The sequence below is a fragment of the Agelaius phoeniceus genome, chromosome 10 (assembly GCF_051311805.1).
Source record: "Agelaius phoeniceus isolate bAgePho1 chromosome 10, bAgePho1.hap1, whole genome shotgun sequence".
NCBI lineage: Eukaryota > Metazoa > Chordata > Aves > Passeriformes > Icteridae > Agelaius > Agelaius phoeniceus.
The window spans coordinates 2,876,088-2,902,640 of record NC_135274.1 but is presented as its reverse complement, the minus strand read 5'-3'; the positions used below and the strand labels follow the sequence as shown (position 1 = coordinate 2,902,640).

Sequence of the window (26,553 nt, the reverse complement as noted above, 5' to 3'; positions counted from 1 at the left end):
CTTTAAAAAGGACCTGTAACATTAGAATTTACTATCTCTAGGGTGAGACTGAACCTGCTTGTTTTGTTTAATCCTGTTGACACCTGGCCTGTTGGGATGCTGAAGGTGAGTTTTGTGGCAGGGAGCAGTGAATACCTGCACTGCCACATGCTCAATGTAAACTTTGGTGTGGAAAATGCACCATTCCTCAGGAGAGATCTTGTTGTGAACTTGCAAAATTCACAAGCAGCACATTACTGATTTGCTTGCTTTCATAAACTGCACATTTCTCTCTGCATTGCACTAATTTCTTTGAGAGCGAACAATCAGATGCAAACCTATCACCTCTACCTTAGTCACACCCATTTCCTCTACCTTGGCCACTGCAGCAATGTCTGATCCTAAGGACCAGCCTGGTTTGCCACAAAGGGATTGCTGGTGCCATGCAGCCCAGAAAGGCTGCGTTTACTTCCAGGACAGGAGGCTCTTCTGTGGCATGTAGCACTAACACGGAGCTCTGCAGCATGTCCAAAAACAACAGCGTGTTAGTCTGCTCACAAACACCCAGGGCTTCTCCCCACAGGGCAGGGAGAACACAGAAGTTTGGTAACTTGGCTTACTCTTTCGGTTCCTGTCCACGTCAAGTGCCGGTGCCTAGCGCTGGCAGGGGGTGGTGCGGAGGGAGCTGTGGCACGGGGGTCTCTGAGGGGAGGGAACAGCACGGGGGTATCTCTGTGAGGGATCTCTGTGAGGCAGTCTCTGAGGGGAAGGAGCTGTGGGGGGATCTCTGTGAGGGTGTCTTTGAAGGGAATATCTGTGAGGGATCTCTGTGAGGCAGTCTCTGAGGGGAGGGAACAGCGTGGGGGGTATCTCTGTGAGGGATCTCTGTGAGGCAGTCTCTGAGGGGAAGGAGCTGTGGGGGGGTCTCTGTGAGGGGGTCTCTGTGAGGCAGTCTCTGAGGGGAGGAAGCTGAGGGGGGATCTCTGTGAGGCAGTCTCTGAGGGGAAGGAGTTGTGGGGGGGGTCTCTGTAGAGAGGGAGCAGTGGGGGGGTATCTGTGAGGGGGTCTCTGAGAGGAGGGAGCTGTGGTGCTGGGGTCTCTGTGAGGGGAGGGGCTGCCCCGTGCCGGGCACCGCCGGCTCCCGCCGCCCCCGGGCAGCTGAGGGCGCCGAAAGCATCGGAGGAGCCGTGGCCGGCCTGAGGGAGGGAGGAGGCAGCAGTTAGCGGTGGAGGACTGAAGACACCAGAAAAGAAGTCGAGGGGGAAGCATTTGGGGGTTTTGGGGGCTTTTCCCCGTTTTTTGGGGGGGGAGGGGGGTTGGCTTTTTTTTTGTCTTTGCCTCTCACCATTCATCTTCTATTTGGCAGTAAGTTCAACTAATTTTCCCCAAGTGGAGCCTGTTTTGCCGATGGCAGCAACCAGTACTTGACGTCTCTGTTTTTATCTACGGACTGCGTTGATCTGCCCAGGGCAGTGGTGGCATCCCCATCTGTGGTGGCATTTAGAAGACTTGTAGCTGTGGCACTTGTGGACATGGTTAATAGTGGGCTTGGCAGCCACTATTGGACTGGGTGACCTTAGAGGTGTTCTCCAAACTTAGTGATTCTGTGGTACATTATCCTGACCCATGTAAGACATGTTACGTTCTCCTGAGTTCTGAAGTGGAGTGAGAGCAGCTGGGTGGGCATCTGGCAGCTGGACCAACCTCAACCCACCTTGCTTTTCAAAAGGCTTCCACACAAACCAATGATTTGCTATTTAAACAGGCTCCTCTGGAAGATGAAAACTTGGAGGAGCTCAGCTCCTGGCCTCCCCTCCCCCAGCTTCCAAAACCAGTTGCTTTTTAAAATAACTAGAAAAGGGGAAAATTACCTTTTCCTTCAGATCAATTCCTCTGGATAAGAATCCAGAACTAACTACAACATTCTGAATACAGAGAGTACAAAAAATATGTGTGAATTTGGAGAAACTTTGAGTGACAGGTGACAGTCAAGGCAATCCTAGCACAGCTAATAAAAGAATTTATTGTAAACATACGTATATTACACAATTATACAGTATAATACAGATAACATGAAGGATTTAAACACTCAGCATTACAAATAGGGGCAATATTCGTAAAGAGATCTTTAACTCTTCAGAAAGCCAGAGAAATATACTGTAACATTTCAACACACCGCACCTGTAGCATTCCACAAATACCTAAAGGGATGTGTGAAATTCCACAACCTCTATCTTATCTCCAAGCAATTCCCACAGGAACTTCTCACCAACGAATTTTTCTCCCACCACTATTCAAAATGCAAAGAACTTGTTGCAAACATTTCCTACATCTGAAGAACTAAACAAATGTGTCATTTTCTATCTGCTTTTAACAGTTTATTTTTCTTCAGCAAACTTTATATACTAATAATATAGCATCTCCTAGGAGAATAACCTGTGGTTGCTCAGAAATGTAGCAATAGATCTCCACTACAAGAACCCCATTAAGAACAAGAGGTTCTGTACCTGCCTGCTTGAGGGCCAGGTTCAGGACTTTTTCTGAAACTCCATTCCTCACAGAAAAGCAGGACACAGGCAAAGAAGCCACAATTTGCAAACAGATGCCCAAAGATGAGCTCCTGCATCCTCAAAAGCTGCTCTGGGTGTTATCAGAATCCCAGAACCAAAGCCTGCAAGAGGCAGGGGCTGGAAATGCATGTGTACAGAATCACAGAACAGGCTGAGTTGGAAAGGACCCCCAAGGATCACTGAGTCCAACTCCTGGCCCTGCACAGGTCACCCCAGGTGTCTGAGAGTATTGTCCAAATGCTTCTTGAACTCAGACAGGTTTGGTGCTGTGCCCAGTGCCCTGGGGAGCCTGTTCCAGTACCCAACCACCCTCTGGGTGAAGAATCTTTTCCTGATATTCAACCTAAACCTCCTCTAACTCAGCTTCATGCCATTCCCTTGGGTCCTGTCCCTGGTGACAAGTGAGTAGACTGGTACCTGCCCCTCAGGAGGATGCTGAAAACCACAGTGAGGTCTCTGCTCAGTCTCCTCCGGGCTGAACAGACCAAGTGACCTCAGCCACTCCTCCCATAGCTTCCCCCCAGGCCCTTCCCCATCCTTGTGGCCCTCCTTTGGATGCTCTCCAATAGCTTAATGTCTTTTTTATATTGTGGCACCCAAAACTGCACACAGTACTCGAGGTCATTGCAGATCACAGCACGACTGAGTTTGCCCACAAGGCTGTTGCCACAGAACCTGCAGGCTGTCGTGATAGTGACAGGGATCTTGAAAATGCCCTTCTCTTTCATGAAGTGTACAGAGTTGCCTGAAAGCAGTACAGACCCCAGGTTCACTACAGCCTACAAAGCAGGGAGCCTGCAGCTCCCCAGCTACCTGGATTCCTCCCAACTCAACACTGAGCTGGAACATAATCACTGCTGCTCAACTCCATCACACTGACCTCCGCTGATAAAGTAATGTCAGGGCTAAGCTGTGCCCTTTCCTTTCACAGGCAATCCTGCACTCAGCTCACCCGAGCAAGCCAGGATTAGCTTCTGAATCCAGAGCATCTGTAATGTCCTTCCGAGGGGGCATTTAAGTCCTTCTCTGAATGCTGTTTGGATTTCATCCATTGGTCCCATTTCCTAGATTCAGGGGTCAGGTTCTGCCACTCTTTTATTCAACAGAATTGCAGCTCCCTGTTAGCTGTGATGAACTGAGAGGGGCTTTGCTGCAGACTCCGGTTTCATTTAAGATGGAGAAGACAGGTGGCATCCCATCTGAGGTACACAGTGCTTCCTTCAGTTTAACCACTGCATCAAACTTACACTACTCTCCTTCCAAGTTGAACTAAAGCATTTTTCAGCATGCAGTTCCTGCACACTACTGTAGTTACCATTGCCTGTGTTCTAGCCCCAAAAAAGCACCAAAAGATAACATTCTGCTCCTACCCCAGGCCAAGAAAGATAACTGTAGTTTAATGTTTATAAAAGGCTTTGTATTGTCAAAGCACGGCACCAACAAGAGCGAGGCCTCAGTACACCCCTGTGAGGTAGGTATCCTGCTCCCCATGCTCAGAGATGGGGAAACTGAGGCACAGAGTGATTAAATCAAAGGCCATGCAGCAGATCAGAGACCCAGCTGAGATCAGAGCACTGGAGGTTCTGGCTGTTTGGCCCATGCTCCACCCATGACAGCACTGCCAGACAAAACAAGCATGCTGAAAGCACTACAGTCCCACAGGAGTCCCACCAACTTCACAATGGCTTGTTCACACTACCAGCAAGCACCCACGGGGCAGGACAAAGGGGTGGTGGATGTGGGGTGGTCGGGATGTTGCCAACGAAGCTTTCTTCAGCAAGGTGTTGATAGCCAGGCTGCAGACATGTCTCCCTCACCAGTGGTGTTCCTGAGACAGGTAAGTGCTGGGGTTAGTAGCAGAACTTCTTCCTGCAGTCAAGCCATCAGAGGATCTCCCCACAGGCAGCAAATCTCTGACTTTTCAATCCCACCAGGCCTCTCCATGTCAAACAGAACATAGGCCAAAGCAGTGCTGCTCCCACAGCACTTCACAGTTCAGGCTGATACTTGGTGAATGCTGCTACAACATGAATACTTGTACAGCACCGCTGGTCATCTGCCCTCCAGCACTCTTCAAACCTTCTGGCAGCCTGGGGAGGCACTTGCTGGACAAGTGAAGCATTTCAGGCAGCCCAAACTCTGAATATGGTCTCTGTTCCTCTCCTTTCCCATGCAGGACAAGTGGTCAGTCAAATCTTTCCACGCCTGATCGCGGTTTGTTCATCTTGCTTGAGGATCTGCCAGTCCACCCTTCCCAAGGTGACTAAGAAAGGTGGCACCTGACACCTCCTCTAGAGAGGCAAGGAATCTGGTTAGGTGACACTTAGCTGAGTAAGCTGCTGACAAACTACCCAGCTGTGTTCTTAGTCACATCCATCACGCTCAGGGCTCAGGCAAGAAGGGCCAAATGTGCTGCTGCCATCAGCCTTCTGCTCCCCCAAATCCACACCTAATCCACATCTACTCCAATGGCCCACCTCACACAGCTGCCTTGGACTTCTCCCATAGTCAGAGTGCCAAAGCAAGTGCCCTGCTCGCTGCATGGGGAAACCAACTTGTATGTAGACTGCATTAAAAACATCATTTCTCATCTTAAAAACCAGTTCAGTCTCACCAGCAGAGCTGTCTCAGAGGGACCAGGCCTGTGAAGTCTCTCACAGCTAGCAACTTGATGCAAACTGACAATGTTTGTTCAGCCACTGAACATACACTTACCAAGTAAACACTGACATTTAACAACTTGATTTGGAACAGAGCATCATTTTGTTGCATTAAGGTGCATCTTTAATTGGAGGTAACAATCTAGTAGCCCAATGTTATAAATGTAATAGTGTCCTACAGAAATACTGGATTTGTCAGCCCAACTTCAGTCATAAATCCACCTTTCCTGTAGCACCTTCTCTGCTCTATTTCATTGCTCCTCATTTAGTATCTTCATATGTTTGTTTGTGAGGAAGTCAAGAAAGGGAATATTACAGATGGCTTTGTGAATATTCATCACTGTGATCTCTCTTGGAGTCCTGCAGGGAATGCATCAGAGATGCTATTATAATACACAAAAAACCACATGTCCATAAAGCAGCAAGTCAAAAATAACAATCAAAGCAAAAAAAGGATATAAGAGCAGGTGTTAGAGCAATGCAGGGAAAGCATTAAAATATCACAGCACAAAAAAAAGCCACTCAAATGACTGGGGGGAAAACCTCTTGGGCACTGGGACAGGAAAATTAAGTACTAAAGCATGAATTCTTGAACTTGTATAGCCTAATTTTTGTGTATGTACTTCTACATATAGCATGTATACCTACTTTTTAATATTTTAGGTAAATATTTATATACTGCATACATGTGAATATTTAAACTGAGCATTTTCTCATAGTGTTTGGGTTTTTTTAAATCAATTTAAGCTATCCCAAATAATGCTGCTGAACAGAAATCTAAATGTGGCCTAATCAATAGATACTAAAAAAATTTCTTTACTGTTGAGGGTGGTGAGGCACTGGACAGGTTGCTCAGAGAAGCTGTGGCTGCCCCATCCCTGCAAGTGTCCAAGGCCAGGTTGGATGGGGCTTGGAGCAACCTGAGATAGTGGAAGGTGTCCCTGCACATGGCAGGGGGTGGAACACAACGATCTTTAAGGTCCCTTCCAATCCAAATAATTTTATGATTCTATAAAAATCACTCAGCATCTGAGGCAGAAAAGTGTGCATCAGTAAAACAGAGATTATTTAGGTTAAGTTCTGGCAGGCCATGGCTAAGCTGTCTACACAGCAGCCTGAGACGGACAAGAGTGAGCAGGTCCTTGCAGTGTGGCTGTGCAGAAACAGCTCATGTGCCTCTGAGGCATGGCAACAGCAGAGAACCCTGCCTCGGTTTTTAATGTTTATATTCCCATCCTTTCCCACTAGGGAGCCACGAAATGACAAACCCCTCTTAAGGCTTGGTTCCTCTCAGAGCACAGTCCATAAATTGCCTCAGTCTTGTGGTCTGAGCCACACAAAGCCTGCCTAAGCTCCCGAAGCCATTCCAGCCTGAGTGCTGCTGTGAGCAGTGCCAAAGCAGCCCGAGCTGTACCTGTTGTGAGGGGCTGTCTGGTACGCCACAGCCAGCGCCTGCCGCAGGATATCGCTCATCAGCTGCTCAGTGGCCTGCGACAAGAGACAGCGTTAGAGGCACCATGACAAAAACAGCAAAGGAACTTGCTATTTGCTCAAGTATCAATGTAGAAGCAGCTGAAATTTTGGCTGGCTTCAATCCTCAAATGGTCAGCACAGGGCAGTTCAAGACACCCGAGTGAGTTTTATTACTTAAGACATGAGTTTATTTAACAGAAAGAGACCCAGAGGTGCACAGAGCTCAGGCTGCTGTCCCTCCAGACCTGCAGAGCTGTACGTGCCCAGCAGGGTGGATCGAGCATTCCAGAGCCTGAGTTTCCAAGAGCACTTCAGGACCCCTCCTCTCAAACACCAGAGATGGTTTTGTATGTGGCAGACTGCAGATATTCTCTTGGGAGCCAGTACCACTCCCTGTGGTCACCAGGCTTCTGTCAAAACACCCTCACAGGAGCCTCCCAGCCTGGGCAGCCATATGCCCAACACTTGGCTTAACCAAGGTTCAGTCAAAAGCTAATTAAGGCTCTTGGCTTTCTGTGCTGTATTCAAGACCAGAGGAGAGATTTCTGCAATGTTCAGTGAGGAAAGCTGGCATAACTCTACAATTATAATGGAGCAACCTGATGGCTACAATCTGTGTCTATAAATGGATGTACTGTGCAGTAACAGGGAGCACAGCACAGGCATGCACATGAGTGCATGTGCCACCTGGAATCAAATAGATTTTGTAAAACTCATCTTCTGATAAGCTGCAGTTTGTATAAACAACCCCAAAATCATCTTTGGCATGAAATACACCAGAGTGCTACTAGAAATAATCTGTATTAGCTTTCAGTCCAAACCTAAGAACTCAGAACCCTGCTGTTCAAATTTTAGTGCAAAACCATTTCTCTGTTTTTCCATAATGATGGGGAAATGGTTTCTCACATATGGCAGAACTGTCACTCTCCACAAGAATTCAGCAGTCTCCCAGCAGAGACGACCTGGGCAATGTAACTGAGGAGTATTTAGGAAAATATAGCCAACCTTGTATAAAACAACCAAGTCTTACACAATCTGAAAGATCCCCCCCAGTTCTGAAGGGAAGGACAAAGCAAAGGGTACTTTCAAAATCTCAGAATGAGTCAGTATCTTTGTTGTGGTGAGAATCTGCAAATCACTATTCTGTGTCCAAGCCAACAGATCAGTTAGAAAGCTGAAAACCCCCACAAAAGAGTATAACCCTCTTTGGGCAGTTATGTATCTATTCATGCAGAAAGACAGACTTTGATTTGATAAAGGAACATTAGTAAAGATATTCCATCTTTCTTTCTAATTGCTGAATTAATACAATTACAGACAAGCCCTTCCTGTGAAGTAATTTCTTACCTTTAAAATCATATCTTCTATTACAGATGCATAAACATTCTTTTGTACCTCAGCAGGTTGAAAAGAAATCCCTATCTGTGAAATACAAGAGAGAAAAAAGAATGAGTATATCAAAAACCACAATGCACATTGTGCTAGAATTAGATGAGATTAACAGAAAAAAAACCCTATAACAAGGGGTAGTTAAAAGAGAAGTCAGTAAACATATAGAATTGTCAAGCAGTACAATCTCAGGCTTAATTTTAAAAAAATCTGGGTAAAATTATTACAGCCTGTAGAAATGCCTCTAAAAGTGAGAAGAAACAAAAGCAGGTTTAAGTTTTTGTTTCAGAAAGTCTACAAAAAAACCCAGGCTGCCCTGGGTATCTCTGGGTTGAGAATGGAAGCTCTGTTTTAAAACTGTACATATCTTCAATCCATCTACTCATCATCTTTCTGCACCCAGCAGTGGCCACTGAAACCACTTCAAACAGGACTCCTGGCACAGGAGTTCCATCCCAAAAGTGTTTCATCCCTCAGTTCCACTCTCATTGTGCCCATGCCTTTGCCACCTATGTAGCAAGAGACCAGAACCAAGGTTTTGTGCCTTGGTGTCAGCAGCTGAGGTGGGGACAGGAATCCTTTCTTTCTCCAACAACTGCCCCATGCAAATCCCTCCTGCTGCTCTGGTACAACAAAAACCACTCTTTCCTACAAGCCAGGTCAGTCTCCTGTCTCTCTCCCGCTGCCATGACCAAAACCCCCCCTCTCTCCTGCCCTAAACTGAACAGGAGGCAGAGATCTGAGCAGCAGAGAAGTTTGTGGAGTTTTCTTATAACCCCTTTCAGGAACTGCTATTACACAGCATTGCTCCAAGCAACAAGTCCACATCTTTTGCATGATGGGTCAGGAAGAATTCAGTGCTAATGCTCCTCATCCCTCATTTATCCTTAATTTTAGCCTTTCAAGATGATTTTTCTGTACTAAGCCCTGCAAAACAGTTACTCTGAAAGTGAGCTCCCAGCTGGCATTCTTCCTTTCTCCTGGCAGAACTGGCAGCTGTGTGCCTTGAGTCAGAAGGTCCAATTTTTCCTGGGCATGTATAAAAAATTTCATGTAAAAGTCCTGAAGTCTATATAGATGAAAGAAATGCAACTAAATAAATGTAAGAGTACAACTAGCTTAACAACAGCTCTAATCAGCTTTATGATGCACTTATTACCTTCTCAGCAGTGTCCCTCACAAACTCTGATGCAGGCAAGGAAGCCATGTAGAACTTCATCTCTTCTTGTTTCTCCTCCTGTTCTTTCTTAATGTTTATTTTTAATGGCTCACTGAAGTTGAGAATATCTACTTCCTCTTCATGTTCTGGCTCTTGTTTCAGAAATTGCTGTAGCTCCTCCAGTTTTCGGCACAGCTCCTCACCACTGCTGTAAGATGAAGGGCACTCTGAAATAGAAGCAATCAATTAAACACATGATAGGTTATAGAAAGCTGTTTATAAACAGATGCACACTCAAAATATGGTAAGAAATTAAGGTAATTGCAAGTTATTTTTGTAGTGCCTACCAAATATAAAGATGAACAGAAACGCAAACAGTCACTGAGAGCCTTCTAATTATATCTTCATGACACTCATGGTTCTCTCCCACATCTGCTCCTACACCAATAAAGAAGGCTGCATTTCATATAAAACCAGCTCATGTCAGGCTCTGAACATTCTCACAGAAGCTTTTTAAGCTTTTTGGCAACTGGCAAATCAGTCTGATGCTCTTCAACTTGCTTAGAGAAGTGGAGCCTTTGCATGTAGGCACCATGTAGTGCTAAATCATCTTTTACATTGTGATGAGCTTTATCATGCTTCTTAAGAAAAAAATCAGAAGACAGGTTCAGTGGAATGGCAAAAGGGAACCTCTTCTCTGCATGACTGATACAAGCCAGTCAAACCTTCGGTGCAAAGCAATGCAGCAAACAGATTCTACTCTTCAAAGACAAACACAAATACAGTGATTTAGACATAAATATTATAAGGTGGATGTAGGCTTCCTTTCCACATTCAACAACTGCAATGCAGGGCCAGACTTTACAACATGTAATCGATTCCATACACTCCTGTGAAATACCTTAAATCCCTGTATGATCACAACAGAAAAACATTCAGCTTTTGGAAAGGCATTATCTGAAGGTGAAACAAGAGAGCTCACTCTTCTTGTGAAGAATGGATGAAATTAAAGACGTGATTTTAAAACATACTGAAATGAACTGAAGGGATCCTAGAGCTATGCTAATGGAATAACACAGCAGCTGTAACACAAAGGCTGAAGTTTCACACCAGCCAATTCACCTCACTTTTGGAGGTAAATTAACCCCCACTGAGCTCCACACTGCCACTGCCAGGTTTGGGTTTTTTTTTTGTTCTGTACCTGAACTCATTCACATTGTTTGCATGATAAGTCTTAACAGAGGCTAAGTGTACCTAAGGACAGAAATGTCATTACTCCCTGTGCCTACTTTGTGTATCCACTTATAAAGGATTACATTGTGGAACCAGGATCATCTTTCATGAGAGTCATCCACACTGAGCCTCCAAGGGCCCCAAAGCACAATAAAAACCAAGAGAAGCCCCAGAAAACATCAGGACTGATAGGAACAAGGGACAGCCCCTCTTTAGGCCTGCCCTCACCACCTCCAAGTTGTGTTACTCCAGAGTGAATTAAGTGAAAATAAGGAAAGTAGGAATATCCTTCTCCAGATGTGCTTTTGCACAGGCATTTAACGAGCAGTGTCTTTGGCAGCAGGAGCTCCCTGTGCCTCCTGACTCACCTGGCTCACTGTCTATCTGTGTCAGCACGTCCTCGATGGAGTCCTCGTCGCTGCGCAGGGCCTCGGGGTCAGGGGGAGTGTAGCCATGGCACCGACACCACTGCACCACGTGCTTGGTTTTCAGGGGGCTGATACTGTGAAACCTGGGGTGCTTCTCCACGATTTCCTGCAGGATCTTTCTCACTGTCATTGCTCGTTGCCACTGTGACCAATCAAAGAGAAAGCTCATCACACTGGCTAGAACATTTATGGTTAGCTTACAGCCCAGAACCATAGTCCAGGTTGCAAGAGAAACAGAAAAGGAACATGATTTTCTCAGGAGTCAGAGTGACTTCTGATAGGTCATTTAAACTTTACTTTATCATCCAAAGAAAATCCCAAGATAAGGGACACACATTTACAGAGGCCTAGTCACATTCATCTTGGCTTGAAATGTTTCATCTCCCAGGTAACACCAAAGATGGCAAGGTGCAAGAATCCACTTGAGTGAAATATGTTCTTAAAACTTGATTAAACTCTTTGATCATTTAAGCTGGCAACAGCAGAGGATCTAATTCAGTGTTAACATCTTCTCTGTAACACTCCACATCAAATGGCAAAGTTATGAAGAAATAGAGGGCAACCACAATACAAAAGGTCCAGGTTAACTGAAATATTTATCTTTGGTGAACTGACAATCTATTTCAGCACTAGTACTGCTTCTGTCAGACTCCTCAATTCTCATCCTACAGAAAGCAGACACAATCCCATAACAAGATAGATAAAGTATGTTGGGGAAAATTTCCTTGACTGTAACATGCCACAGAGGAGAGATGAGGATAAAGTACCAGTCAGACAAAATTTATAGCTTGAAAATGCTTCAAAAACCATCTCACTACAAATAAACTGAAAAATGACCTTTAGCATCCTTTCTGCTTGAGAAAGCCTGTGAACAATAAACTGGATCACTGTCTGAACACAAGTCAGTGCACCCTGCAGTAAGGAATGCTGCCATTTAAAATAATAGATTTATTCAGAAAACAAATCAGAAAACAACAAGGAAAGTCCCACAATTCAGAAATCCTTCTTTCCTAGTAACTGCTTATGGAATATTGAAGGAGAGAATTACCTCAGCTGCCCTCCTCTTCCCAATGTTCCAGCTGTAATACTGTTCCACTGAACTGGCACAAAAAGAGCTTACATCCTCACCTACAAAAACACAAAATCAAAAACTCCATTAAATTTTCAGCAAGGGAAGTAAGATGCATTCTGGGTTTGATGTTATTTATCATAGAGGAGGAGGGAAATGCATTTCATGCTCACAGGATCAATGACTACAACCACCTCTTACAAATGCTGTGCTCTCTCCAAGAGACACTGACACTGGTTTTTGAATGCAAAACTGCCTCCCTCCTGGTCATATACACAGAACCTGGAGCTATGGGCTGGTTTAAGCCTCTTTTTCCCCAAAAAACTCTATTATGTAGACCTCTAAGTCTGCCTTACTACTCAAAGCCTTTTCCTTTGGAAAACTGGATTTTTTTTTCCTAACAAATTACAACATGAAAATGAAACAACAGTGAGAAGGTTTCCTGACAAAAGCACAAGAGTTGTATGTGATGAAAGCTTTCCTGAGCCTCTCACTCCTTCTTTGCTGCCTCTGCTTGAGAGGCTCTGCTCTACCCAGACTGCAGGACCACTCCTTCAAAGTGCATTAGTTACCAGGGAAAGCTGATACATTTTCAGGTATGTACATGAGTGAGAGGAATGAAATAATAAAGTACCACACGAGATTAAAATGCTTCTCTGCAAATTATCCCCTCATGTTTAAAAAAGAAGGCAAAAACCCCAATAACAAACACATTCAGTGTCGAGCTATGTTACTGTACTTGCCAACTTGATGAAACCCTAGTTTTAAATTTAAAAAAAGAAAAAAGAAAAAAAGCAAATCCATTAAGGGCAAACCAGGGAAAAGAAGACCTACTTGTAACTATTATGTGAAGAAATACAATCTATTTCTAATAAAAAAAAAACAAAAAACAAAAAACAAAACAAAAAAACCCCAAAAAAACAAACAAAAAAAAAAAAACCAAACCAAAAAACAGATGAAAGATTTTAACTGCTAACAACATATTTGACTTTACTGGAAGAACCTAATTCTAAGCATCTTCAGAATAACCCCTGAGGTAAACTCTCTAGGAGAAGGGCTTCATTTCATTCTACTCTTTAATAACTTCTGTGGCTACAGAGTATGCAAGGCATTCTGTTGATACACTGACAATACAGAGCAAAGCCTTTTCATTTACTGCTTACTTTTTTCAGCAATTAATGGAACCTTCTTCACTATTGCTGTCAAAAGCTGCTGGACATTCTCCAAATATTCTATGCTGCAAGGGATAAAAAGAATCACAGTGAAGATTGCTGTTGAAAGCAAAAGGTTTCAAAATCACTGCATGGTTTAAAGTCTTTAGCCCCAGGGCATCAAAAATAGCAATGTGAGGATAAACTGTTAGACCCCAAACCAGAGAAGGTATTTCAAACAGCCCTTCCTTTTGCTGAAGTGTCCACACGTGAAGCTGCATTTGTCAGGCTGAAGAAACTGAAGCCAGGCTGGGAGAAAAACCCTGCATTATCTCACAAGCTACAATGTTACCTTGAGGGGTAACAGTGCAGGCTGTCCCCATAGGAAACATGGGTAACTTTGTATTTATGGGACTGGACCTAACCAGCCAGAGCCTATTAAACTGGCAGGAACTGTCTTTTCCAATAGTTATCTTATAACAGATAATTTTCAGTGTGTAGTGACTGCAGGTTCATTCCTGTCTCTTACACACACCCTCCACCAGGGTAGTGTCTGCAGGGATACACTGAGATAACAAAACTTTACAAAACACAGAGACAGGGCAGTTGGAGGAATCAAGAGAAGAGACATCCTACACATTGCAAGGAATATGCAGAGAAAATTCTGCAGTCTGAGTACCAGTGAAAAAACACTAACAAGTACTTACAGAAGCATCACAAACAAGGCACTGGATTTCACAGCATCCAGTGATCAAACATTCATTATTATTTAATTCTAATTGTGGAGCAAAGCAGCCTTCACACACAAGTATAAGAACTTAAGACTTGAGGGTCCAGAAGGTGGACAGCTCTGCTTGTTTCAGATGCCCCTTTTCAGAGCTGCATTTCACTGGGCAGTGTGACCTGACTAAGGACACACAATGGCAATGGGACTTATACAAGCAGAGGATGATAAAGGGATTTTAGCAGCTTGTGATTTTAACAAAGCCCAAAACAACTGCAAATCTTCAAATAATTTTTTCCCTTTCATGAACCATGCACACAAATCCATTCACAAACAAAACATTGCAACACTGTCTGAAACAAATGCCACCCAACAGGATTAAGTACAGATACAGCAGTGTATGGGACAGATATTATAATGTATTTCTAGGTCAAAGTAGCACTACTGCACACATCCCTAAAACCATCTCCATTCCCCCAGACTTCAAAGATCAGAAATCCTTATAGAGAAATGAACAATTACTTGATAACATAATTCCCAAGTTCAGAGCTCTCTTCTGTTTTAACTGCTGCCTGGCCTTCTTGGGTACCCACAGAACTGCAGTTTTGTCCTGTTGAATCAGGCTCCATCTTAACTTCAAAGAAACAGAACACATTTTAAGACAAAAAGTACAGCCAGCTTGATAAAAGTACCAGACAGCCTTGTGAGACTAAAGGTCTTACATAACATCCCTTCATTGATTGTTTGCATTCTCATTGCTAAGCATGAACAAATCTGACTTTCAATTTTGCTGAAAGAGACCTACCAGAACATGGTCCCCCCAAAAACCTCCACATGCTCACATCTCATCCTTGTCAGAAAACCTGCATAATCAATTGCTGCTCTTTTGCATACGACTGCCTGATCTAAAGTGAACTGCCTGGCCAACCTGCAAACAAAGAGCTGGATAGAAAGCTACCAAGTTTTAACAAGAAGTGACATTTCAAAGTGACAACTTTTTTGAAGACACCACTGATTCTGACATGTGAACTTTCTCATGTCTGGGACAAACTCTGGTGAGACAGAAGCAGTGAGAGGTGTGCCAAACCCAAATAACCAGGCAGTCTGGTCAGGCAGCTGGGACAGAGAGAGACATGACAGTTGTGCCAGGACTGGACTTCAAGTGTGTCAACTCTGCCCCATGCTTTATTCTGGGAAGGGTTGTGTGATTCTCCTTCCCCACTGTGAGCACAGGGACACGTGCTGTCTGCATCTAGTGCTGCTGGAAAGCAACCTCAGTGCACCTGGCTGACAACAGCAGGACCTGGGGCTGAATGTCTGCTGCTCCATGCAGCTCTGCCAATATGGACTGAAACAATGACTGTTTAAGATACTTCTTTTAGTTTTCTAGAACATTCTCATTTTTCTCCATACTTGTCTCCATGGTGGGATTTGTTGAGGGGGAAGTCACTGTTAAATTCCTAGTCCCTAGTGTCATTTTAATTTGATTCAGACTCCATTAATAATGGAAATAAAGGAACCCACAGTCATGGAGCCTAGTAGTCAGGCCACTTGCATAAAGCAGCTCCAGCTTTTTTTTACTACTTGTCTTACTAAGAAATCCCTTTTTACCTTTGGCAATGGATGCTGTGGAGGGACTTGGGACAACTGTACTTGCTGCTGTGACTGCTGAAACTGCTGAAACTTTGCTGGCAGAAAGTGACTGTAGCACTGGAGATGAACAGGAAAAAAAAGGGAGGGAGGCAACAAAGAAGAAAAAAATCAAAATTCATACACTTCGACAAATTGACATTTTCAGAAGCAACACACTCCTTTTGCAGCACAAAGTTTAGGGGTGAATTCCTTGCTACAATTTCTTCTATCTCTACTTCCATGGACCATGTATGCCAACAGTGACCAAGTGCTACCCTGTGTCAAAGGAGATTTCCAAACACCATCTGTCATCCTCCTCTGCCCTTTACCTTTGTTCATAGGCATGAGTATTGTCTGAACACCTCCAGAAGCTGTGTTTACACCGAGCTGTTTAAGCTGGCTGGGAACTGTCAGAACAGCCTGCTGTGGACTAGACTGATTTGAGTGGATTTTTAGCAACCCTGCAAGAAGAACGGAAGACAAAATGTTAAATAAAACACACCAGTTAGTTTATCTCCAGCTACTTCTGTCCCTTTCTGCTTGAAGCAGGATGGCATGTAACCTAGCAGTGCCACCCTCTTAACAAGCCACAGTTGGCTGAGCTGTCAGGACGAGTTTGCACTGACACAACGATGGCTCAGACGCCGTGGTGCTGCACCGCAGTGTGCACACTCTTACATGCTGCACAGCACTCTGAGAGCTGGAAAGCAAATCTCCTCATTACCTAAGGAATCGTCAGCAAAAGCTGATGTGAGAAACCTTTCAAGTGAAGCAGGCTCAGCAGAGTAAAACACTCTTGTCAGGAGCGGACCTTGTGCTGAAGGCTGTGCTAAGGCAGTGAACTCCAGCTCTGTTGTGCTCACACAGCTGCTCCCAGGGAGGTGACCCAGTGCCACTCACACCTCTGCAGTCCAGCTCAGCAGCATCCACTGCACTCAGCAGGGCACAATCCACCCTGCTCCAGCTGTGGGACAAGCCCAAGGCTGCTGTGCAAAGCTATGACAAAGGACACTCCTGGACTGAGTGTTGGGATTCTCTGTGCAACATGCACTGAACACACCCATAAGGATGGATAATCAGGCTGGGAAGGACATTAAACTGGAGACTGAACTAAATCCCTGATTTCAGTCAAGGCCAAAAGAAAAAGCAGAACATTCTGATATTAACAGCATTATCAATGGCAGTACTCAGTAACTTCAGGAGAAATCAGCACGACTCCAAGCTGTGCCACAGTCCCACAGCTGAGGAGGGCTCATCACCTGTCTGCCAGCTCTGTCCTCCACAAGATGTCATCTCCTTGTGATAATACCCCAAGGCACCCCAGCCAGCACTCTAACACTGTGGTTTGGGCCTATGTCCATCCTTTCTACTGGTAAACTGGCTATTTTCCATGTAATTGTATTCAATCTGTAGCTAAAGTTTTCTTCAGATTGTGGAAATTTAACAGGCTTCTATTTTAAAACATTGATAACAATAAACTTCTTAATTTCACCATGACAATTTTAAAACTATGATTTGTTTTGACATTATTAGTAGTAGTTGTAGTAGTGAAACACAGCTGCCTTCCAAGTACTAAACATGCAAGTTCTGGTGAAGATGTCTTGGATTTTTCTTGGTTTTTAAGGATGCCCAGCACTGGTAAGGTAGGCTTTCACCTCCAGGCAAGAAGGCTCACCTAGTGCTACCCATTCCTTTGTGTGGGACACACTGATGTGCAGGGTAGGACAGCAAGGCTGTTAAAAAGGGATCTTTTCAACAAACACTATCAGCCTGCTGGGTGGGAGACACTGCTTGATACAAATCAAGGGCAAGTTTCAAATACTTTTCAAAAAGTTGCCTTTAAAAACACAATCGTTCAGAATTTTAACAGTTCTGAGTTTGTCTTTGTTATTACATTGAAATAAGTGTTTTATATCCACTGTTCCTTCTGAGATTCTTGAAGAAAGAGTTTTACATAATGAAGTCAATGCCTTGGGTTATAGAAAAACCCCAAAACAAAATCTAGACAGCATTCTCACATGTAAATGGGAGTTTTAATCTGGAAGTTATTTAATTTGGCTTATTTCCTCCAAAAAACCCACCTGGCTGCTTTCCTTGCAAAGAGAAAAACACTGAATTGCTTCCTGCAGGACTCTGTCAGTCTTGGCAATCTATGCTGTTTATTTTCAAGCTCTGGGTAAAATATACCCATGAGAAAAGAAAAGTTTGAGTAGAGAGGACACAAGAAGAACTGCTTCAAAAAGACACTGTCAGATGAGCTCAGTGTCACTTATTTTCTCTTTTCTGTATTTTTACTCTGCCTTCACTTCCTAAGAAACCACTTCAAGCGAACAGAACATGCCAGCAGGTAAATTAATCTAAACAAAAATTTCCAATTTTAACTCATTACTCCCAGACCTGCTGTATTTGCCCTCCCTGACATGCAAGATGATGGAAATACAATAAAATTAAATAAGGAGAACTCACCTCCACACAAGGGCATTCCATTTTTATTACCTCATTTTTATTAACTTGAATGATCCAGATCCAGCCTAGCTCACTGTACTTAATGAATTTGACTTCAAAGGCTCCAGTTCCCTCTAATCAACATCTCTCTCCTTTTCAATCCCAACAGAGCAGATGCAAAGCCTCAGAGACAAATTCTGCTCGTTCTCTGCATACAGTGGAGTTTCACTTTCACAAACTAATCAAGTCTGCAGTACTGCTGGTATCATGACAGTGACACATTCTGCTCCTGACGGGCAAAATGCATCTTCTACAAACCTGGCATGAAAACTAAAATCCCCCTCCACTACCAAAGGGCAACTTCTGCTGTTATTTGTATCAGATACAGACAATGCCAAAAGGATGCTGAATTATTAGAAATTTCCTTGGCTAAGCCAAAAGTTATGCTAGAAAGGTGTTTTAGAAAACATGAGTTTCACACACTCACAGATACAGGTGACTAAATTCTTCCATTTACAGTGAAGACATGTACAGAACTCACACCTGGATTCTAACTTTCTCTGGGAAAGGTGTGAAGGGAGTTTAATACCTGATACTGTAGCTTTTCCTGTCACAGGTGTTGCTGTAGTCATCAAGGAAGCAACACTTACAACACTGGAGGTCGCAGTCTTATTCACTGCTGATGAAGTTGGCTGGCTCTGGCTTACACAGATTTGGTGCTGCTGTCCAGGTGCCTTTGCTGCAGGAGCTCCAGCAGATGATGAACTGGAAGCTGCATTATCTGTTTGCTGCAGAGGCAAATAAGAAGCAGAGAGAAGCAAATAAAAGGCAATAAGAGGCAGAGAGGGATAACAAATCCCTTTTCATGTCACAAGTGATTCAAAAGTAAGCAGAACAAGGTAATATAATAAAAGTAGCAAACCCAAATTTTTATCTATCAATTGTTAGGAAGCAAGAGATTCTAGAGCTCATAGCCAAAAGCCAACAGACAATGATGGCACATAGAGAATGGAGGCTGTTGGCAGCATGGCATCAACTCTCCACAGGCACTTGGGAGGCACAGATTAGGGCTTATAGTAAGAAACAGGCTCAGAGTGAACTCCACACTCTTCACTGTGCTGCCTCCTCCCCTCTCCATGCAGCTCCACTCCACATGGACAGCCTGCATCAGCTGGGTCCATGGCTGCACCCACTCACAAGGGCATTCACTTCAGGAATGCAAATGTTCTGTGTCCTGCCTCCCTGTGTGCCAGAGCAGCTCCCTGCCAGGCTGCAGTGCCACAGCTGCCCTGGCTGCAGGGCAGTGACAGCCCCTGCACACAGCCAGGGCCTGCAGGCACTGCCAGCCCCCAGCACTGCTGCAGCAGCTCAGGCACCCGGCCCTGGGCAGTTCCTGTGCCCCCAGCAGCACCCACAGGCTGCTCAGAGCTCCTGGTACAGGGAACAGTCCCTGTACAGCAGCAAGCTGAGAGCACCTCCAGGGGAGAACAGCTGTGCAAATCCTTTCTGGGGCTGCCATGGCAGGAGTGCAAGCAGTGCATTACAGAACACTGGCAGTGCTGTTCCTCACCTGGGCCACCCCATTGGAGGGCAGGGCCACGGCAGGAGCAGCAGCTGTGGTGATGACACCTCCTGACACCCTCAGCACAGTGGTGCCAGGTTTGGAGAGCTGGGATGAGGCAGGCACTGATTTTATAGACCCATCTGATATTTTCACCAGTGATGTCTGTCCAGTGGATGTAGCCTTTGAGAAAGAATGCAGCAGAAGGAAAACAGAGTATTAGTTAGGGTTTTAAATTATTTTAAAAACCCAAATCAAATCAGAATAACAACAACAAAACAAACAAGAGAAATGCTTTTTATATTACCAGAAAATATTTTCAAAATACTTTTGCTGGAACAAAATTATCACCTCAGAAATCAACTTTCAAAGTGTTGACTTTGCAAATATCTGTCTACCAATCTTGAATTTTGGATAATCAATTGCAAGTAGTCTTAGGGAGTCTGAATTTCATAGAGACTACTTGGTACTTTTTAACAGAAGGATCTCTGAGAGGTACCAAACCCAAAGATTTTTAAGAGCTTTAGCAGGTGACCCATTTCTGAAGTTCAAGTATTTAAGTACATTTTTGCACCTGACTCTATTCACTTTTCCAATTCCATTTCACTAAGAATCCCAGAGCCAACTGACAAAGCAGCAACCCCAAGCTTACAGAGATTGCAAGCTGACCCCCTCTGAGAAGAGAAAGCTGGAAATCTGTAGTCTGATGAAAGTAAGCCTTTGTGTGCTGTCCTCATCGTGGTACAGCCAGCACCACAATTGTACAAAACCCCACATCAAACCAACTATGAAAGGAAATGCTCTCAATAATGTGTGGCTGTGGTTCCTGTACTTTATCTGACAAAACCAGTAAGAGAGAAACACATCAGCTGCACATTACCTGTGTAAACAGAGCTGTTTTCTGTCCAGTTATCACTTTTAGGGCTTGTCCTTGTGTGGAAGATGCTCCAACTCCCACACTGCCCTGCACAACTGATGCTGGAGTCAGCTGCTTCCCAGAGCCCTGAGGTGAAGGCTGCCCAACCAGAAAGGTGCCCTGCTCCAGAAAGAAATCAGGGAGGTCAGCACTTTGAAACACAGTTATGAGTCAACAGAAATTCAGGAGTGTCAGACAAAAGTAGGAGTAACAGATAAAAGCTAAGAGTAACAGAAAAAAGGCTGTGGCTATAATGTAGCCACTACAACATTTGATCTTCTGAAACCAGGCACTGCTAACTACAGGGGATAGCCCTGCACTGAGAGCTGGATGCAGCCTTCTTGCTGCAGAACACCTTGGATGGAAAAAGAGCAGAAGAAAAGCCAAGTAAATTCCAGACACCAGAGTCCCAGGACATCCACCAAACACCCTGAAATGCCAGTGTGCTTCCACTGAGATGTGCCACTGACCTGGGGTGTCTGCTTCAGGATGTAGGATGTGTAGGTGAGGTGCTGTGACAAGTTACTGCTTGTGCTTTGGGTTCCACCTCCTCCTCCTCCTCCTCCTCCTCCACTATTTGTAGAAGAACCAGACTGAAGACCTGTAACCAGAGGATAAGACTTGACCCTTTGGTAATCAGACAGTGCCAGCTGCTAAAGCATCCCTGTATATACAAGAATTTGAAAAGACTTTGCCAGACATTTGGTGCCACGTGTTTTGCAGTCAAGCAATGTCAATATTGAGTAAAGAAAAGTTCAGCTGTGCTGCTGTGCTCTCTTACAGCTCAGCTAATGCCACAAACAAGAGGAGCTATTGGGGAGATAAGGAGGCCTGGTGGACAAGCAAAGCTCATTTCAGGCTGTTTTGAACTTTCTATAAAATGAAAATGCTGTCCAAAAAAAGAACAATCTTTTCATCACTTTTTTGCAGGTTCTGGATGTGCAGCAAAAGCTCTGGAAACACTGAATCTCATTGGTTTCTTAATTTTAATTTCACTGGCTGTCAATGCAATTTTGTTAACATAATAACAGATCATGGATACCAAGCAGTGGTAATTTGCAGTGACACTTTGATATTGCTCTGTCTCCAGAAGGAACAGCCTGAACAGTGACTTTTTGCAGTCTCTCATCAGGAAACAAGGGTAAAAAAAATACTTATGGCTCTGCCATAAGCATCACGAGTATCTGATCTTCCCTGGTGCCAATGACCTTATCAAAGCTGGACTGCCCCAGCTGCAGGTTCTACACTGGGAGCTCCATTCACAGGCCCATTAACCAAAAAACCATTTCTGCATTGAGAGCACAGCATGAAAAGCAGTTTCACTGAGAACAAAAGCCACTTGTGAGATCTCAGCCTTAAAAAGCACCACATATGGGTTGTTGTGAACAAAGAAACCCTATCCCATTACTGATTTCCACAGCACCAGGATGCTTTCTACCAAAAATGCCCAACATATTAATTATGCAGTGATTACGTTATTTAACTCATTAGATTTCCCTGCAAGACTAACTAGCATTATTTGTGGCTCTCAGTATGGCTCCCTGGGGTATCAGCAGCAGTTTTCCTTTCCCAGAAGGGTTCTTGCTGTTGGTGGTGAGGTACAGCTTGGTGCCTGGTGGTAAGTTTGCCAAGTTTGCCAGGTTGGTAGCTGGTAACTGCAGTGTAGCCATCACTAGAAAGAGAGAATAAAAATGAATAAACTAGCTGCTTGCAGAAAGTAGTATGCACTGAAATCTGCACAGGATGCAAGTACTCAGTGACATGCAACCAGCCCTCAGTAATCCCTGCTGAGCTGCTCTAACTGCAGATTAACTCCACCAGCAATGCACAGACACTTTTGTTAATAGGCCTGGAAAAAACCTCTCTGTGTGCATTCCCACTTGTGGCTGCAGGCCAAAGCAGCACAGCTGTGGGGTCTGCAGCCTTCCTGCAGCCCCAGGCACCACACAGCAGCTTTCCAACAGCCCAGAGCCCCAGCCTGGGCTCAGCTACAGCTGCTCTGAGCACATGCACACAGGGGGCTTCTGCCTATACTCCTGTACCTGTAAGCACTGGGCAAGATGTGGGCATGAAATAGGGACACTTTGGCTCTGGCTGGCTGGATTCATGGGGAAGGACCATGATGCCAGGCCAAAATGTGAGACCTGGCTCTAGGAAAGTCTGCAAGGTCTCCTGCACATTCCCCAGCATATCCATCTGGTCTCCACTTCCAGAACACAGCATGTTTTAAGGCACTTGTGCTCTCTCTTCCCCCTTACAGATAATGAATGAGCATTTTCTTTATTATTAATCTCAGCCTGAATTTTCCTACAGAGCTCTCTACTCACTTCCAGGTGTTTCAATCACACACAGTTATTTGCAGCTGAATACATCATTATAGACCCATCACTAGCCATTAACAAGGTACAACATCACTCTACCTGAGCCTTGAGATGTACTTTTCAGAGTCCCTGTGGAAGAAACCTGTGCCTTGGTTATGGTCTGCACGGGCTGAGCCACAATTGTCCCTCCACCTCCACTGACGATGGCTTTGGCTACACCTTGAGTCACAACCTGCTTGGAGCCAACAGCCTTTGCCACCGAGGAGCTGGACTTTGCCACGAGGATCTGACCACCACTGATGGCCACCGCTTGTTTCACCGTCGACTGCAGCGCGGAACCAACGGGAACGCCAACCACCTGCAACACACAGGGATGGCATGGGATGGGGCCCTGCTGGCCACAGCATCCTGGGAACCTGGCTGGCAACACCCCCCCATCATCTCCAGGCATTTCAGGACGTGCCTGGTCACGAACAGAAGCTCTTCACTCAGAACAAAATTAAATCGGCAAGAGGCCAATCCCGAGTTAAACGATAAACTGATAAACCCAGCCAGGACCTCAGCGCGCCCACTAAAGATTAAGTTCATTCAAATCACAGGGCAATTCCTTTATTTCTGATTTATAAGCAATGGCTTAATTCCAGCTGAAGATAAAGCTTGCCTTGGTGAATTAAAGAGATGTAGAAATTCTGTTTCAACACATCCATGGGAACAGATTCCCTGGGAAAACTACAGCCTCAAAGCAGAACGCACAAAGTGCTTCAATTTTATGTGTTAATGGTAACTGCAGTGGAACATGAGTTTTTGCATACCTGCTCAAACAGGCAAGAAAGGCAGCAAAAAGAACAAGGATATGTTGCAAATGCAAAAGAAGTATTTACTTATGCAAACATGAAAGCTGTGTATGTTATCTCTAGTGCCTGGCACGTCATTTGACTCTGTCCACAATGGAAAGAGGCAAGAATGGAGACAATTTCTGACACATCTGTCATCTTGTCACTGCACTGTGCCTTCTCAGAAGCTGTGTCACTCCTGGCAAAGCAGGACTGCACTGGCACGACTCCTACAGTAAAATGCTCAAGTTGCCACTCAAATAGGACTTCTTTCACCTAATCCTACTCTGCTCAGCCTCCACCTCACTCCCTATTTGTGCTGTTCTCTTATGTTGCAGGCCTGCATTCGCAGGAAAGAATTCACCTTCTTTTATGGAAAGACCTGGATGAGTTTCAGCAAGAGCTGCTGATGGCAGCCCAAAAGCACCTACACCCCACTGTTGCAACAGCTTGGACAGAAGTGGGTGAAGTCCCTGTACACAATAAAATGTAACAGTGCCTGCTCAGCCTGCTGCCCTCCCAAGCACTGCAGGGAAGCAGGACAGGAGCCACTCTGCACACAGAACCCAGCCACCCATGGCACCGCCACCTGGCAGCAAGGCACGAGCAACCCTGCTGCCCTGGAGAGGCACCAAGGGCTGCAGGAACCCCACAGACAGCTGCCAGCACCCCAGAGACGCCCAGGTGCCCTTACCTTGGACTGCACGGTCCCCTCGCCGCTGCTCACGGCGGGTTTCTGCGGGGACAGGGCCAGCATGTGGCTGCCCTTGACGGTGACGTACTGCTGCAGCGAGGGCTGCGCCGCGCCCGCCGCCGGCACCGCCGCCTGCTGCGGCAGCTCCCCGGGCTCCTGCTTGATGATCACCTGCAGGGGCACACACAGTCACACGGACAGCAAACACCCTGCATGCCTTAGGACTTCAGCTTTTATCTTTTCAGAGCCTGTACTGCATCAGGGCATCGCTCCAAACTCCACACAGAGTTCACAGTTTGTCAGACAAAACAATCCCTCTGGGCCTGGGAACCAAGGACACCCCACAGCCTCAGGACCCAAAAAGTACAAACAAAAGTGAATGGGGGGAGCAAACTGGGGGTAAATGACTTCATTAGCTGAAGATGTAATTGGAGGATTAATCCCTGATATGTAAATGGACCAAACTTAAATTGTCTGAAAAACTGGTGCCCATTGTCCAGCTTGGGTGTAGCCCCTGAGAGGCTTCTGACTGCCCAAGGTGAAACTGTTTGAAGGCCTTCAATAAATCCCCACTTTATTCTCTGGATCTTGTCTAGCCTCTGCTCTAAGGAGCCACTCCAAAACATCCCCTTCAACCACTGAAGACTGCTGTGGAGCAGCCTGTCTGCAGGGAAGGGCAGGCACACTCTGAACTCAGACGTGGTGCTCACCACCACAGGGACCCTAACTCAGCTCCAAGTGAGGGCTGCTCCCACACAGCAGTGGGGTGGTGGGACAAACTGTGACAAAGCAGTCCCCGTTTTAGAGGTGGTAATGGAAATTAGAGAGTCACAGCAACTGCTGGTAGTGTTACAATTACCATTCATCCTGATAAGGGACTTTTTGTAAAAAAGCAAAAAACCTGAGTTCTTCAGGCCCTACATCTCCACACAGAGCCACGACACTTTAAAGTTACAAATTCATGTTCTGAACCTGTTTTTTATTTCTCTCCTGGAATGTTACAACCAATAGCTATAGACACTGTAAATTATTACAGCTCACATACACACATTCTCTTGTGTGTATGTTTTATGTTTCCCTTACATCTAACCTCTAAGGGCAGCGGCATAAAAAAGCCTCTTTAGGGTTTTTATCCCCTATTAGATTGTTGTAGGTACTGTAACTGGTAGGAAGCATTCTTTCACCTTTTACTTGGATCACCTAACATTGACAGAAACATTTTATATTCCATGTGGTAATATTTAAGGAAATACAGCCAGAAGCAGCGACATCTGAAATTCACAAATCACTGTTACAATTTTTTAAGAAGCTCCTGACAGATCCATTGCAGTTTACTTCTACTGCATCCCATTAAATATAAGCTTTCAAAATATCAGCCTGAACACAACAGTTATTCAAAAAAGAACCCCAGAAAGGACAGAAGAGGTGATAAAAGGCAAGATCCCAGGTACAGCAGAGCCACAGGGAAAGAAAAAAACAAGACACATTTTTGAGAGATACTACAAAGCCCTGAGCAGCAAGATGCATCTTCCAGTAAGAGTTTTACAAGCACTGAAGTTCCATGGTTTGTGGCACAAGTCAGCAGGAAATGGCACTGCTGGGCTGCCTGTGCCAGCACAAAGAAAGAAGGAAGGATACCTTTGTAAAAGCTCCCAGTCCTCCAGTGACTGACTTGGGGCTCTGCACCTTGGAATGGCTCCCAATGGGACAAAGGGGTGGCATGGTGGCAAAAAGAGAATCCTCCTGCTGCAAATGAAAAGACATGATGCAAAAAATCAGTGATATGTTCAATAGGAGAAATGAAACAAGTGACTGCTAATAAAGGGCAGCATGGACCATCTGGGCAGGCCAAATTACCTGTGCAAATAGGACATTTCCAAAAATCAGTCAACACTTGAGTAAAAGGAGTCTAACTTTCTGAATATAACACACAAAGCAGATTTTAGTTGGCAAGTTACATCTCCAACAGCAGTAACTGTTTCTTACCATGTCATACACAGGCAAAAATATTGACTCACGTTCTCTGATCAATTTTTTATATAAAAGTATTTCACTTAAAATTCAAATAGGCTGAGGGGACATCTTAGCAATGCATACAAACACCTGCTAGGAAGGTGGAATGAAGGTCAAGCCAGACAACACTCCATGCAAGGACAGAGTCAATGGGCACAAACTGAAATACAGGAAATGATAAGGAAAACTTTGTTGTTGTTGATGGTGACCAAACAAACAGGTTGGTCAGAGAGGCTGGGGACTCTTCAGCCTTGAAGATACTCAAAACCCAACTGGACACACTCCCAAGGAACCTGCTCTATT

The 26,553-nt window shown here is 44.9% G+C and overlaps 1 protein-coding gene across 8 annotated transcripts in view; it reads right to left on the bottom strand.

The window, feature by feature from the left end:
• Positions 1-1,981: 1,981 nt before the first annotated feature.
• The window catches only part of YEATS2 (YEATS domain containing 2), a 48,971-nt gene continuing 24,399 nt past the window's right edge, over positions 1,982-26,553 (bottom strand). For 6 of the 8 annotated variants that reach the window (XM_054639216.2, XM_077183625.1, XM_077183626.1 and 3 more), the window contains 18 exons: positions 25,876-25,983; positions 24,238-24,408; positions 22,810-23,068; positions 21,900-22,061; positions 20,860-20,990; positions 20,354-20,509; positions 19,483-19,656; positions 18,502-18,700; positions 15,797-15,928; positions 15,447-15,545; positions 14,358-14,469; positions 13,124-13,197; positions 11,940-12,019; positions 10,832-11,033; positions 9,231-9,457; positions 8,030-8,104; positions 6,624-6,697; positions 1,982-5,569 (listed from right to left, as the gene is read on the bottom strand). In XM_054639216.2, the coding sequence (XP_054495191.1) occupies positions 5,461-5,569; positions 6,624-6,697; positions 8,030-8,104; positions 9,231-9,457; positions 10,832-11,033; positions 11,940-12,019; positions 13,124-13,197; positions 14,358-14,469; positions 15,447-15,545; positions 15,797-15,928; positions 18,502-18,700; positions 19,483-19,656; positions 20,354-20,509; positions 20,860-20,990; positions 21,900-22,061; positions 22,810-23,068; positions 24,238-24,408; positions 25,876-25,983 (2,544 nt within the window). In that variant the 3' untranslated portion in view covers positions 1,982-5,460. Of the gene's footprint in view, positions 5,570-6,623; positions 6,698-8,029; positions 8,105-9,230; positions 9,458-10,831; positions 11,034-11,939; positions 12,020-13,123; positions 13,198-14,357; positions 14,470-15,446; positions 15,546-15,796; positions 15,929-18,501; positions 18,701-19,482; positions 19,657-20,353; positions 20,510-20,859; positions 20,991-21,899; positions 22,062-22,809; positions 23,069-24,237; positions 24,409-25,875; positions 25,984-26,553 lie in introns of those variants that run through there. The other 2 variants (XM_077183624.1, XR_013183583.1) reach the window with 2 other exon arrangements.